Source organism: Pan troglodytes, chromosome 8, assembly GCF_028858775.2.
Source record: "Pan troglodytes isolate AG18354 chromosome 8, NHGRI_mPanTro3-v2.0_pri, whole genome shotgun sequence".
NCBI lineage: Eukaryota > Metazoa > Chordata > Mammalia > Primates > Hominidae > Pan > Pan troglodytes.
Genome location: NC_072406.2, coordinates 135,751,204 through 135,766,064, shown reverse-complemented (window position 1 = coordinate 135,766,064; position 14,861 = coordinate 135,751,204). Strand labels below are relative to the sequence as shown.

General features: G+C 52.2%; 1 protein-coding gene across 2 annotated transcripts in view; it reads right to left on the bottom strand.

Moving 5' to 3' along the window:
• The window catches only part of GPR26 (G protein-coupled receptor 26), a 31,097-nt gene extending 21,136 nt beyond the window's left edge, over positions 1-9,961 (bottom strand). For both annotated transcript variants that reach the window (XM_521629.7, XM_016919554.1), the window contains exons 1-2: positions 9,228-9,961; positions 1,324-1,437 (exon numbers count right to left, since the gene is read on the bottom strand). In XM_521629.7, the coding sequence (XP_521629.3) occupies positions 1,324-1,437; positions 9,228-9,895 (782 nt within the window). In that variant the 5' untranslated portion in view covers positions 9,896-9,961. The remainder of the gene's footprint in view (positions 1-1,323; positions 1,438-9,227) is intronic.
• Positions 9,962-14,861: the final 4,900 nt, after the last annotated feature.

Below are 14,861 nucleotides of genomic sequence, written 5' to 3'. Positions count from 1 at the left end.
ATGAGACACACGCTAACTAGATCTCCCCTAGAGAAAGCAGCATGCCACAGAAGACAGGGGAAGGCACCCCAGCGTTGTCTATCTGGGGAAAAGAAGAAGAGAGCTGGTCTCCAGGAAGTCAGGCCCAGTGTCTGCAATCCACAGGGGCTCCTGCGAGTAGAAGACAGCCTCCTGGATGGCAGAAAGAAGAACTGGGAGCAGCAGCAGAGGCCAGAGCAAATCATGCTTCAGCTGAGTGTAAGGACAAATGGGAGGAAACAGGGCGAACTGTCCACAGGGCCCCCTCCTCACTGGGGTGTGCAAGATGCTGAGTGATGGTGAGGCAGGGGTGCCCCTCCTGGTTCCTGCAGCTGAGGATGCTGGGGGCTGCTGGCAGCTGGGATCTGTTCTTTTTCTGGGTCTCTCTCTCTCTCTTACACACACACACACACACACACACACACACACACACACACAGAAAACCCTGCACAGATGCTGCTTCCCAGATTCAATGAAAGCTTCCATATCCACCTTCTAATAACCATCAAAGTTCCTTTTTTATTGTCAACTTCTCAACTAGTTAAGCCCCTTTAGATGCAAAGTTCTGGAGTTTTTATTTTCCCTCCAGTGCACAAAACTGATTGAGTAATATATGTTTTCCTTCTTTCTGGCTAACACATGTGGGGAGTGCTCCAGTTAGAGCAAGCTGGCTTGAGAGATACACAACCCAAGGCTAGTGTATTGCAACCTTGGCTGGCTCGAGGATCTGGAGATCTGGTAGAGAACACAACAAGCCTCACAGCACCTGGCCTAACAGTGGAAGAGCCCCTGAGCCACAGGACAAGTATGCCCACCTGGCTGGACACAGAGCATGCTACCTGCTCCCTGTGCAGGTGGCAGGTGACTTTGCTGTTGACCTGGGTGTTCAGGTTGGGGACACCTGGGGGTTGGGCCATCTTGCATTCAGTGGGCAGTAAAGCAGGATGTGGGGAGCTGGGTTTTGGGGAAGATGATGTTTCCCTCTGTCTTCTCTCACCTTCTCCTTCTCTTTAGGGCCTCCTGGGGGTTGGGAGCCTGGGATAAAGGGTGTAATTATGTGATTTAGAAATCGAGTGGGAGAGAGTCTTTCACACCCTTTGGGTTCTGAGTTGAATCCAAAAGAATTCGAGGGTGGAGAGGAAAAGCAAGCAGCCTCCTGTTCACTAAATCTGGCAAGTTCACTCTTGCCCCCCACAACACACCGTGCAGAAGAACGTGTGGCCAAGAGAGGCTGCCACTGCTAAAGGTCACTGGGCCCTGCCTTGCTCTTCAAAGTCCCACCACACACCTGCCAATCAGGCTCACCTGGTGATCACATAGGGTGCGAAGCACACAAGGAAGGTCCCTATGAAGGTGCTGATCTTCTTGGTGGCTCGCTGTCGCCTCCGCTTCTGCTCCTCCAGACAGCGTTCCCGCACACTGCATGTGAGAGAGGAGAGAAGGTGAACTACGAGGCACCCTTGCTAGGTCAGGATGAGCCACTATTTACTAACACAGGCAGCAGTCTCTAGTGTGAGAACTTGACTATGGAGTCAGAAAGACCCAGCGTCAACTCTTGGCTGTAGCTATTGACCTTGGGCAAGCAGTGTGACATTACTAAGCCTCAAGGTCCTCGTGTGTAAAATAATAATATGCATCATATATTTTAGTGTATTACACATAATGTAATAAAATGCTACAAGAGGCTGTTTTGAGAATTAAATGCATAAAGCACAGAGATGCATGGAATGCATTCCATGTGTGAAGCACACAAAGCCACCGGCACAGTGCCCAAGTCAGTACAAAGAAACATTAAACATTACCTCTTATTATTGCTCATATAATTCACTGATCATCTGCTATGGGCTGGCTCCAGAGTGCCCCACTCTCTAAGTAGTATCTCAGATTCTTCTCTTTACCACAGCTAATCCTGGCAGGTGTGTTTTACCTGCAAGGAAAGTTTTTACCTGCCCTGGTTTACAATGAAAACCATGAGCTCGGCCTGGCACAGTGGCTCACACCTGTAATCCCAGCACTTTGGGAGGCCGAAGTGGGTGGATCACCTGAGGTCGGGAGTTTGAGACCAGCCTGGCCAACGTGGTGAAACCTCGCCTGTACCAAAAATACAAAAATTAGCCACGCGTGGTGGTGGGCTCCTGTAATCCCAGCTACTTGGGAGGCTGAGACAGGAGAATCACTTGAACCCAGGAGGCAGAGGTTGCAGTGAGCTGAGACCGTGTCATTGCACTTCAGCCTGGGCAAGAAAAGCGAAACTTTGTCTCAACAACGACAACAACAAAAAAGAAGAAAAGGAAGAAGAAGAAGAAGAAGAAGAAGAAGAAGAAGAAGAAGAAGAAGAAGAAGAAGAAGAAGAAGAAGAAGAAGGAGAAGAAGAAGGAGAAAAGAAGAAATGAAAAGCTTAAGCTCTGTGAGGCCAAGTGATTTGCTTAAGTGGAGGCAGGATTTGAACCCTCGTGCATGACTCAAAGCTGGTCTTTTACATCTGGGGCAGCCTGGACTCCATGCACACAGTATGTGGCATGAGGCTTCCTTTCCTCCATTTCTTCAACCATGCTTCTTCCATCCACAGCCTCATCCCTGCCTGGATCTATGGATACCACATGATGGGGTCATTGAAGGAGTCACTTGGTTCCTCCAGGGACCAAGCTTGAAGAAGCTAAGGAGACTCCCAAATCCCCATGGAATCAATGACATAGCTTTGAGGATGGAATCAAGAGCCACCTGTGCCTCCAACTGTAACCCTGTTTCTGCTCCACTCTGCTGTGGGACCCTTCCAGAGGATCAAAAATGAACAGGAAAGAAGACTGTGGACACAGTTGCCCAGGAAGTGAAGATAACTTGGCAGTGCCAAGCCTGAGCTGCAGTGGCCTGGCTCCAAAAATAGGCAGTCTGTTAAAAAAATGCAAGCAGTGGAGAGAATATTCATGAGCCAGGTTCATGTACATCGCTAATGCCAGGGCAGCCTTCCCTGCCTGCCAGGAGACTCATGATTTTGATACTTAATCAAAACTCCTCTTAACTAGATTTCCTATCACAGATGGACAATTTCACATTAGTTTAGACTGAAGCCTCCTAAAATTCTTCCAAGATTTTTCCCCCGACTTCTGCATTTCCAGGAATTTAAAGAGTTGAGAACTGGAGTTGGGCTTGGTACAAACAGATTTCGTCCTGGCTGAAAATGTATTACTCATGACTAATATTACTAATTAATTTCTAGAAATTAATATTAATCAGCAACTCACATTTCTTGAGTCTATAATATGTGTGCCATGCTAGATATCGTGATGGGGAATTATTCATTTATTTAAAACTCACAACATTTATGTGAGTGAGGGACTGATATCATCATGGTCCCCATTTTTCAGATGAGAAGATATAAATTACAGAAGTGTTAAGAAACTGGCCCAAGATCACACAGTGGGAAAATGGTGGTGATAGGGTGACCAATTGTTCCAGTTTATCTGGGACTGTTCCTGAACAGTTTGCAGGAGACTATCCAAGTTTTAAAAGGAAAAGGCTCAGATCTGAGAATCCCTCCTCTACCTCAGGCAAACCAGGACGGTTCGTCACTCTAGGTGATGGCAGGACCTGAACCCAGACCTTCTGACTCTGGGGCCATGTGCACCACCTCCAAAGCCACAGAGCTCCTCCCACTGCAGAAGTTCTCTTCCTGCCCTATGCATTTGACAGAGACAGCTGTAACCAGAGACTGTGCCAAAGGTGCAGCAAGAGTGAACCAAGAGTCAGGAGGCCTGAGGTGGAGATCTGATGCTTGTGCTGGCTCTGTGACCCTCTCTGGGCCTCCAGGGACCTGGTGGACATGGTTTCCTAACCTTAATGGCACCGGGCCTGCCACGGAGCCCAAAGGGTGTCTACACAGTGGGTGCTGTGCCTGGGGTTCACATCCACATGGGCCCGGTCATGCCTCTGCTTTGGGACAGACCAGCTAAAAGACTCCACAGCCATGTATAGTATGAAAGGTCGGCTCATCCACGCACTCCAGATCACAGATGGGGGAAACTGAGGCTCAAAAGAGAGAGTGATTTTTCCACTCAGGGAGTACAGTGCAGGTGGGGCTAGCATCCAGTCACTGGCTTCTAGTCTGGTGCTCCTAGTCAGGAGCCACATCACTCATTTCCTGAAATCTTCCAAAAGAAAAGGATGAATCCATCTCCTCTGCCTGGGGCTCTCCTGCTTTCCAGGTGAGAACAGGGAGGTGGCAAGAGGTGAGCAAGGCAGAGCCATCCCCAGGCTCCAAGGGAAACATCACGGCCCTCTTGCTTATTATTATGATTATTATTTAAGCACAGTATGAGAACAGCTCACCCGCTCCCAGAACAACATCACTTTGCACTTGCTGTCATTTTTTCCCCCTCCATAGCTTTGCAAAACTGAGCTCCTTGAAATCTTGCAGCCCTATGAGCTGTTATTTTACTTATATTCAGATGAGAACACTGAGGACTGGGAAGTTTACAACATGCCCAAGGTTACATAGAGAGTTCAGGACAGAGTCAGGGCTCTTCCCAGGTCTCCTGAGTGAGTTCTGGGGTGGCTCCCTGAGACCCCACTGCCTGCCACAGAATCACTGAGTGGCGGGCATTCTCAAACATACCTGGGCCTGGTGGTGGTACCCAGAGTCCTCAGACCTGCAGGCAGAATCTATGGTGCAGAGGGTGTGAGGTTCAAAGCTCTCCCGAGGCAACCCGGTCAGGTACGTTCAGTCAGAGTGTGAGCATGTGTGCAGGTGTGGCTGAGTGGGGGAGGGAGGAGGTCCCAAGGCTGTGACATGACAGTTTCCTTGAGACAAAAGGAGACAGGCCCTCCAGCATTGTGACAGGTACTGTTCAGCCAGAGTGCGAGCATGTGTGTTGGTGTGGCTGAGCGGGGGAGGGGAGAGGTCCCAAGGCTGTGACACAACAGTTTCCTTGAGACAAAAGGAGACAGGCCCTCCAGCATTATGACATGTGGGGTGGAAGAGATGTTCCCCAGCGGCTCCAGTCATAGGGCAGAGGGGATGGCACATTCTGGGAATATCTGAAAAGTCAATCAACGAGGTGATCTCAGCTAAAACCTTCCATCCACAGATACCTCCCTTCTCTCCACAAGGGGCCTGGGTCCTGAAGGATCCCTAGACAACTAAAGTCCAGCCAGAGCCCACGCTCTGAGTATTTAAGGAGTGACTCAGATTGGTTTTTCTGGCTTTTAAGGCAAGGGAACAAGCCGACTGATGGAGGGCAAGAGCCCTGAGTTTGGGGTCAGGATACTGGCATAAGCAGTCTGGCCCTCAAATCCAGCAAGAGGGACCCCTGCCCTGGGCCCTGCACATTAAGAGTCCCTCATCCCTCCCCACACAATAAAGAGTTCATAGGGCTAAGGGGATGTGCCTACCTACAGCCCCGACTTTCCATTCCAAACCAAGCTCTAAATGCCTAAAACATGGAATTCTTTGCCCAAACGCCCTCATCCTGCCTGCAAGACATGTGTGGGCATCTCCCCTGGTCCCACCCTCCTGAGGATAGACTGTGCCATCTGTGTGCCCAGCTAGACGCCTGAGGGGTGGTGTTTGTGAGCAACACATGTGCATGGAATATGGGCGTGCAACGTGCAGTGTGCAAGGGAGGCCCCTCGTGGTGCTGGGTAGAGCTGGGGTGGGAAGCAAGGCGGTGGGCCAGCTCGGCTCTCCCAGCACATATGAGGTTGATCCCCAAGGAGCCTGAGAATTCTAAATGCGAACCCAGCCTTGCCGGTCATTATAAAGGTATATTCACCAAGGCAGGAGGGCAGAACACATTTCATTTAACAGTTTATAAGCTTAATATAGAATGTCTAAGTCTCTATAGACACAGTTGGTGAGCCTCCATTTGCACTATTTGCTCCATCCATAAATCTTAGGGGCAGACCTGAGTGTGAATCTTAGCTTGAGACACTTTCTAGATCTGTTGAATTAGGCGAGTGCTTCTCTTCTCTTAGAAAATTGGGTCTCTCATTTTCTCATCTGTAAAGTCAAGGGCACAGTGTAGTTCCTGTCTACTGAGCCACAATTCTGACACCCTCCAGAGTCAGCCACTCAGGCAACATCTGCAGACATTGCTCACAGGACACAGAGGACACACTGGGGGAACCAGCAGAGCCTGGGGCAGCCTCAGAGGAAGCTCCAGTTAGGTTTGGCACTGCTTCCCTTTGAGACCTCATCATCAACATTCTGTTTCTGTTAAATCACTAAGCCAAGCCAGTGAGTCAGGGAAGAGCAAGGTCCCTGCAACCACACCCTGGGGCCCACCTGCTCTGCCATGCCTGGGAGCACCAGGGAGAGGGGCTGCCTATAACTAGTCCCCAGCTGTGGTTTGGGAGAAGTGAATGCTGCTCATTCAGGTGGAGCACCAGGTGTTTAACAAATATTAGAAACTCCAAACTGCTTCAGAAACGTAACTCAAGAAATCACCACAGAAAGGCAGGAGTGCGGAATGTTTCCCAGGGCCAGGGTCCCAGATTGAATTAAGAAGAGAGGGTCCCGGGTATTTTGGAGGTGGCTGAAGCAAAGTGGTGAGGACTGCTACTTATGGTGCCAAACATCCTGCAGGTAGAGCAGACACCACCAGGAGCTTCCTGACAAAGACAAACGCCACCCTGGGTCCTCAAAACAGGTCCTTTGTAAGTAAGTCCCAGCAGGCCATCAGTGTGGAGGCTGACAAAACTTCCAGTGAGCAAAGACTCTGGCTGCTGTCCTGGCTGTCCAGAGGCAGAAGCCAGCTCCTGCTGCCCAAGACCAGCACTCCTGGGTCCTACAGGCTCTCAGCACCAAATGGCCCTGAGAGGCTCACTGCCTGAGACTGGTGGTGCCTGGGGCAGCCCCTGAGCTAGCTCTGTACTTGCTCATTTGTAGGGAGGAAGAGTTTAGTGCTGTCAAGATAGAAGCTGGTGGACTGGCTGTCAGGGTCTCTTGAGGACTGGTCATCCCCTCTTGTGTTGTCCCTCCCACATGCTTGGTGGGGATCAACCCCTCAGAGAAGGACAAGTTTGTATTCACTAAAGGGGCAGTGCTATCAGGTCTGCCACTATTCCATGACCTCAGGGAGCATTAGTCCAGGGAGCCTGTTGGCACTGGCCGATGGCAACCCCGGCCCCAGAAGTCTTTTCTCTCTCCAACGAGACTGGGCCTGGAGGGTCCCAGGGCACTGGGAGCAGGGGCTCTTCAAAGCAGCCTGGGGCTAGGAAGAGATCAAGGTCCTCCCAGAGTAATGGAGGGGAAATTGAAGGCAAGCAGAGTAGCTGCCTCCACTCCTGAGACCCCAGGACTCTCTCTGCAGTGTCTGGCCTGACATCAGCCAGAGGGATTTGCAGGAGTGGAGCTGGCCCTACATCCCAAATAGGCTGAACAGGAACCACGGCCCCTCCTCTTCTGGAAGTTGGAGGAAGAGTGGGAATGCAGTTTGTACTGCTCTAAATAAGAACTGGTTCCACTCCCAGCTCAACCCTCCTCCGCTGTTAGACTCATGGTGAGAGGGCCCCCTCTAGGAGTCTTTAGTCCCGGGAGTTAAACAACATTGCCCTACATCTTCTAAGAGCAGTCCCAGCCCAAGCGCTAAGGATGCACCCTCTAAGGAAGAGCCTCTCAGCTCTGAGTCATGGAAAGGGCAATAGCTCTGCAACTGTGGCTGCAAATATTTCCTTGAAGGACACTGAACTATGCAGAGACATGTGCTGTGACAGCCAATGTATGTCTTTGTGGCATAATGCACTCATGTCACTCCTGTAAACCTGTGTACACATGGCCAGCTGTCTGGTACATATACAGTTTATGTGTGAACACATGAGATTGTGTGTGGAGCTCCCACGTTTACATGGCCTGGTATCTATGTGCTCTCAGTCACTCACATGTACATTCTGTTCCTGAATCTGTGGGGATTCTGTGGCTGGAAGATTGGTCCAGTGTGTAATCAGGAATGGCTGTGCTCAGGGGGACAATGAACACGTGCACACTTGCCCTTCAATGTGTCGGCATTGTGAAGGTCAAGGACTGCTTGTTACTGCTCTCGTGCAGGAAATACTCAGAATGCTCGCCTGACACCTCCAGCCTGTCCCCTTCAACCCTGGTGTGGAACATATCCACCAGAGGATAGAGCTTCCTCTGCCCCGAGGCTCCCCTGGGTTCCCAGGGTTCTCCCACACGGAAGGCCCTCGCTGGCCCTGTCAGAGCTCTCTGCCTGCCTCACCTGCGACACCATCTGGACCCCAGCACCCCCTTATCTAGGGTCCCAGGACACAGAGCAGGGAGCCTGCCTTCCCCTGGGACAACAGGATGTAAAATAGCAGAGTCCAGACGCTGCCAGCTGTTTCCCTCCTCGATTTCCTACTCTCCTGGGGAAAGCTGAGGTGAGCTCAGGACAGCGCAGCTAAGAGTTCCCTCCTTCTCTCCCTGACAGGCTCCTGCAATGGCAGGGGTTCCCAGAGGGTACCCATGCTTGCCCAGCTCCATCTGTCCTCCTGAGAACAGCAGCCAGCGTGACGATGGAGGTGGGGGCAGATTCAGCCCCCGGAGCCTTGGGGCACACTCCTTCTGCAGGAGCCTCTAGGCACCAAGTCAGGCAGACATTGGACAGTGCTCTCTGGGGAGGGCAGGAAGAGCCCCCCACCCCACCCCTCAGGGCCCACTACAGGGAAGGACGCAGCCCGAGTCCATCAGAATTCACACACACATACACACACACACACACACACACACACACACACAGTCGTGAGACAGAGGCAGCGCCACACACCCGAGAAGGGAAAGACTCAGAGAAGCGACACACTGGTCTGAAAAGCTCTTAAGGAGCTCCCTAAGCATCGAGGCCGCCCTCTCGGCCAGAATCAAACACTTTGAAGGTCTTTAATAGGGAACAAAGACCACGGACTTCCCATGTGCCATTTAAAGTGAAAGCTACAAACACAGTGCATGAAGAAGCCCAACAGAGTTCTGACTGTCTGTGATTTCTACCCTGATGCTTCAAAAACCGATGTATAGATGGGCTCACCCGCATTTTTTGTGGCCCTGGTTTGCTGATACCCTAAGCACCTCCTTAAGCCCCACAGCTGGGCCGCTTTCCCCACCCTCGAGTTCTCAGAAGAAACAGAGGCTCGGTGGAAAAGAGCCCCTGGGGCTAGGGACCTCCCACTCCCGCCGAGATCCCGCGCGGCTGTTCCCAGAGCCCTAGCTGGGCTCGGCTCACCTGGGGTGCAGGTCCACCAGCAGCACGAGCGTCTGCATGGTGATCACGTCGATGCGCTTGCAATGGAAGCGGGCCACCTTGAGCACCTTGAGGTACGTGCAGCACAGCACGACGAAGGAGAGCAGGAAGCTGAGAGCGTGGAAGGCGCCAGTGAAGACGGCGAAGCGCAGGCGCTCGTCCGGCCGCCGGCTGCACAGCGTGCACGAGGCGTACAGCTGGTGGAAGCCGAGCCAGGACAGGGCGAGCGCGGCGGCTGGGAAGGTGAGCGCGTGCAGCCACGTGTAGGCCACCATGAGCGCCGCGTCGCGGAGGCGCATCTTGGCCCGGTAGCTCAGCGGGAAGACCACGGCCACCCAGCGGTCGATGCTGAGCGCGGCCATGCTGAGCATGGAGTTGGCAGCCAGGAAGGTGTCGAGGAAGGCAGCCAGGCGGCACAGGCGGTCGCCCGCCGGCTGCCGCTGCGCCACGACGCCGGCCAGCGTGAGCGGCATGTTGACCACGGTGCACAGCAGGTTCCCGCACGTGAGGTTCAGGGTGAAGAGCGCCGGCGCCTGGCGGCGGATGTCCGCGCTGTGCAGCAGGCAGAGCAGCACCAGCGCGTTGGACAGCAGCGAGACGCCCATCGTGCCCACCAGTAGCCCCGCCAGGCCCGCGTCCCACGAGTTCATGGTGCGCGCCCCGCGCCGGCGCTCAGGGTCCGCAACCCGGCGCCGCCATGGCGCTGCCCGCGGCCGGCTCAGCCCCTCGGCGCCGCCGCCGCCCGGCGACCCCCGGCCCCAGCCGCCATGGCTCCCGGGAGGGCGCGCGGCCACCCCGGAGCCTCAGGCGGCCTCCCGGGCAGGCGTCTGGGCGCGCAGCCACCCGGGAGCCCCGCGCCGCCTCACGGGCAGGCACCTGGCGCGCGGCAGTGAACCCTGGCCCCCAGCAGCACCTCTGGAGCCAGCGACTGAGCGTGCGGTCGAACCCGAAGCCTTTAGCGCCCCGGGATCCTGGGTTGCAGGCACCTGCGCCCCTGCTCCGCCTCTGCCTCTGCTTCCTCCCGCTCTCACCCCATGCCCGCAAGGTCTGTCTCCGCTCCGCTCCGCGCACCCTCCCGCTCTCTTGCTTTCTCTCTTCCTCCCTCTCTGCTCTCTGGCTCTCTCTCTCTCTCTGCTCTCCCCTCCACCTCTCTCCCTCTCCCCGCCCCCCGCGCTGTTCTCTCCGTCTGTCTCTCCCACCCCCAATTTTCTCCCCCCTCTTGTTCTTCCCCCTCCTCTTCTCTCTGTCTCTGGAATCTGGCTGCTTCTATCACAGAAATCCCCACTGGTGCACACACAGACACACTCGCGCACACACACTCACACTTACAGGCTCGGAGGGAACCAGCCCCGAAGGCTCCGGTGCAGGGTGATTGGCTCACTGTGGCTCCCTTCCCCCAACATCCTCCATCCCCCCGTGTGTGTCAAAGACAGGCTGAGTCAAGGAAATCTCTCTGAGAAAAGGAAGGGATGCCTGGACACCTTCACGCCCCAGTGCCACCTATCCCCGCCTGCATGCTATCCTGGCAGACCTTGACGTGAGTGTCCCAGCCTGTCTGTCCCAAGAACAGCTGCTACATGACTGAGGTTACTCGATTCTCAGTGCCTTCTTTCCGTCGCCCAACAGCCAGAGCTTCGGCTGAATCCTAAGCCTGCTGCAGGGACCCCGAGGCTCTCTGTAACATCCCCTGGGCATCTCTCCAGCTGGGAGAGGCCTTTGCTGACCCTGACTGCTCCCACCTGGGCAAGCCAGGCTGTCCACAACCAGCCTAGACAGCAGCCCTAGTGTGGTGGATACTCTGCTGTCCTGCTCCAAGTTCCAGCAGCTGCCTCCTGTAGCCCTGAAGCCACACACCCCTCTGCCCTGAGACTGGTGAGGTAGCACATTGTAGTTTATGAGGGACCTGCCTGATATAAGGTGCCAGAACTCTTCAGAAAATGGGGAGGGTGTCAGCTGGCAGGCATGGTCCAAGCAACAGAGACCCTGGACACAGGGGACCCCTGCCTCCCCTCAGGAAAGTGTGCAGGGACTGTGGCCCTTCGGTTCTCAACCAAGACTCTGTGGGGAAGGGGTGGGGATGGACAGGCAGGGGCAGCTCTCAGAGCCCCTGCAGCCCCCTTCAACTCTGTGAGACGCTGCCCTGCAGTGACTCCCTGCACCATGTCAGCAACCTCAGGTCCCTGTCCTGGACATAGAAAGCCCTGTTCTGGAGCCTCCTGGTGTGGCCAGTGGTGACTGGACATTCCTGGGCCTCAAGCCACTAGATAAAGTAAGCCAAGCAAGGACGTGGTTGACTCTACCCCCTGAAGGTAGAGACCCCATTATACTTAATTATCTCCTTCACATAGTACCAAGCACATTGTAGATGCTGTATTGTGCCATTTTTCTTTGCTGTAAAGGAATACCTGAGATTGGGTAATTGATGAAGAAAAGAGGTTGAATTGGCTCATGATTCTGCAAGGTATGCAATCATGGCTCCAACATCTGCTCAGCTTCTGATGAGGGCCTCAGGAAGCTTCTAATCATGGCAAAAGGCAAAGTGGGAGCAGGCATGTCACATGGCAAGAGTGAAAGCCAGAAACAGAAGGGGGAGGTCCCAGGCTTTTAAACACCATATCTCTCATGGACTGAGAAGTCATTCAGGATGGTGCCAACCCATTCATGAGGGCTCTGCCCCCATTATCCAATTGCCTTCGCCTCCCACCAGGGCCCACCTCCAACATTGGGGATTATGTTTCAACATGAGATTTGGAGGGGACAAACATCCAAACTTTATTAAATGCTCATGAAATGAGGTGTCAGGAGGGCAGAAACAAGATTCCCTCTCTTCTCTGTGTGTCCACAGATGACACTCATTGACAGTTATCTGAGTGACTGACAGCTGCAGACAGTGGAGTTCTGAAGCCAGCTCACACCAGCTCAAAAGGGCCCATTATGGGCATCTCTCTCCATCTCTGCTTCAGTGACAGCATGTTGGTTGCTTAAAATCCACCACAATGAGAGTTTTTGCATTATAGAAATCAGCAAACTCCATAAATCAGGGCTTCTCCCACCCCAGCCTGTGGTTAAACATTTAACGACACACCACTCACTGATTTCATAGGACCCTGGGCAACTTACTCAACATCCCTGAGGCTAGGTTTTCTTATTTACCTTTCAGAGCTGTGGTGATGACTACATAAGGTAATGTGTATGTTTAGCTTTGCTTCCCAGAGAAGGAAACAGGGCAGAATGCTAGCAATATCATCATCCCTTGGCCCCCTCATGTAGCCTACAGATTTTAGTGTTGGCTACATGTCTCATTAAATACCTGGTATATGACAGCAGAGGACGCTGTTCATCTGTGTGTCTCTCCTGCTGCCAAGGAAGTGTCCCCTACAAATAGCTCCTGGCAGGAGATAGGAGCTATTTGTGCTATAGTTTGAATGTGTCCCCCAAAGTTCATGTGTTGGAAACCTGACCCCCAATGCAACAGTATTGGGAGGTGCGTCCCAATGGGAGGTGTTTGACTCATGGAGGCACTGCCTTCATAAGTGGATTAGTGCCATTATCATGGGAATGGGTTCCTTATTAAAGGATGAGTTTGCCACCACCCCCTCCTTCTCTCTCTCTCTCTCTCCCTGTGTGTCTCCCTCCCTCTGCTCTTCCACTTTCTGCCAGGGGATGATGTAGCAAAAAGTCCCTCACCATATGCCAGCCCCTGAATTTTGGACTTCCCAGCCTCCAGAACCATGAACAATAAATTTCTATTCATTACAAATTACCAAGTCTCAGGTATTCTGTTATATCAGCACAAAATAGACTAAGATAGTGCCCAAGTACTGTCTGTGGAGTAAATCAGCCAATGTTTTGGGGTCACTATTGGATCTGTGATTCTCACACTTTTGTGTGTATCAGAGTCACCTGGTAAGCCTGGGGTGCTGGTTAAAGAGTTTGATTCCTGGGTCACACCCCCTGGGGTTTCCAAATCAGAAGGTCTGGAAGTCTGCATTTTCATGAGCTCCTTAGATAGTTCTGGTGAGGGTGGTCTGTGGTCATGCTCTCAGGAGTGTGCTCTATGAGAAATGGTCAGGGTAAGCCACTGGATGCCAAACAATCACCTGGGCACATCCTCCAACCATGACCTGATGTTCTGTCCTGGAGGCACTCACTGAAGCCTCACCAGAGACTCTAGACACGCGGGATCCCATTTATATTTTTATATCTTTATATAATATTTATTTATATTTATATTGACAATATAACATGTCAATTAATATTCTCCTAGCACATTGGAGTTTATAAAACATGTCCAAACATTACCATACTTTATTTAGTTCTTGCAACAAAGACAGGAAGAAAAGCTTCTATTGCTGCCCCACGTTTTCCAGATGAGAACGCAAAGACTCAAAGAAGTTAAGTGACAGAGTTGGTGAGGGATGAAGCCAGTACCTCTGGCTCCATGGCTTGGCTCTTTCTGCACACTCCAGAGGTCCTCAGCCCCCTTCTCAGGAAGGTGTCCTTGGGCTGTAACTTAAAAGTGTCTCAATTTTGCAACACCAAACTGATGTTGGTGACTTGGTAACTAGGTCCAACATCAATAAACAAATGAACACACACACACACACACACACACACACACACACACACATTTATATACCCTCTCACATATTTTAAAGATCATTTGCTTTCTGAATTCCTAAAGGCAACATTGAAAGGTTAAAATGCCAGAAAGATACTCAGAATATATTAACTCAGTTTCCTAAAGAGACTGAGCTCATTTTCCTCTAGTTTTAAGCAAAATTTCCTGCCTTCAGTTGGACCATGGTTTGAGGGGGCGCTGATATCCCATAGTAACCAGGGCCCCAATCCTGTTAGCTTCAGCCAGGCTGAGCCTCCCCAAACACGGATTCCAACATGGCCCCAGACACCAGTTGGCAGTGAGATCACACTCAGCAAGGAGGGGAGATGCATGTCCCTATCCAGGCCTTGATACAAGTCCTCACTGCACCCCCATGAAAAGCCACAATGATTGATCCCACCTGACCAGGGGCAACAAGACCTGGAGTGTGCCCACCAGGAGAACACACTGTGGCTGGATCTGCATGGCTTGCTCCTTCAAGCTGGAGGGAAGTCAGCAGCAATGGAATGTTCGTGACAGAGTCAACGTGAATCACTAAATGCTGTAACTGGTACCCAAGGGAGAGCTCAAAACAGAACTATGGTAAAGGCAGATGGAAGTGCACGTCATCGCCTATCCTGCAGCAACCCTGCGGCATAAATATCATGATTCCATCTTGACAAGTGAAGGAGCTGAGACTCAGAGAGGTCCACATTTGTTTAAGGTCACTCCAAGTAAGCACCAATAGATAGAATAAAATGAATTGATGAAGAGTCAGGATTCAAATCCATTGTTATTTCCACTGTGCTACTGTCTTTAATCCATGAATGTGCCTGAGTACACACTCCAATGAGAGGTTGCAGACTGCAGTGGTCCTTTCCACCACTATCTTTAGAAAGAGATGAAATATTGATATAAACTGAACACAAACCAGAATGTCACCAATGCCCCAAGGGAAGTTTTGTAAAAGTGCCATGGACACAGAGAGCACATCCCTTGGGGAAATCTGGAGCTCT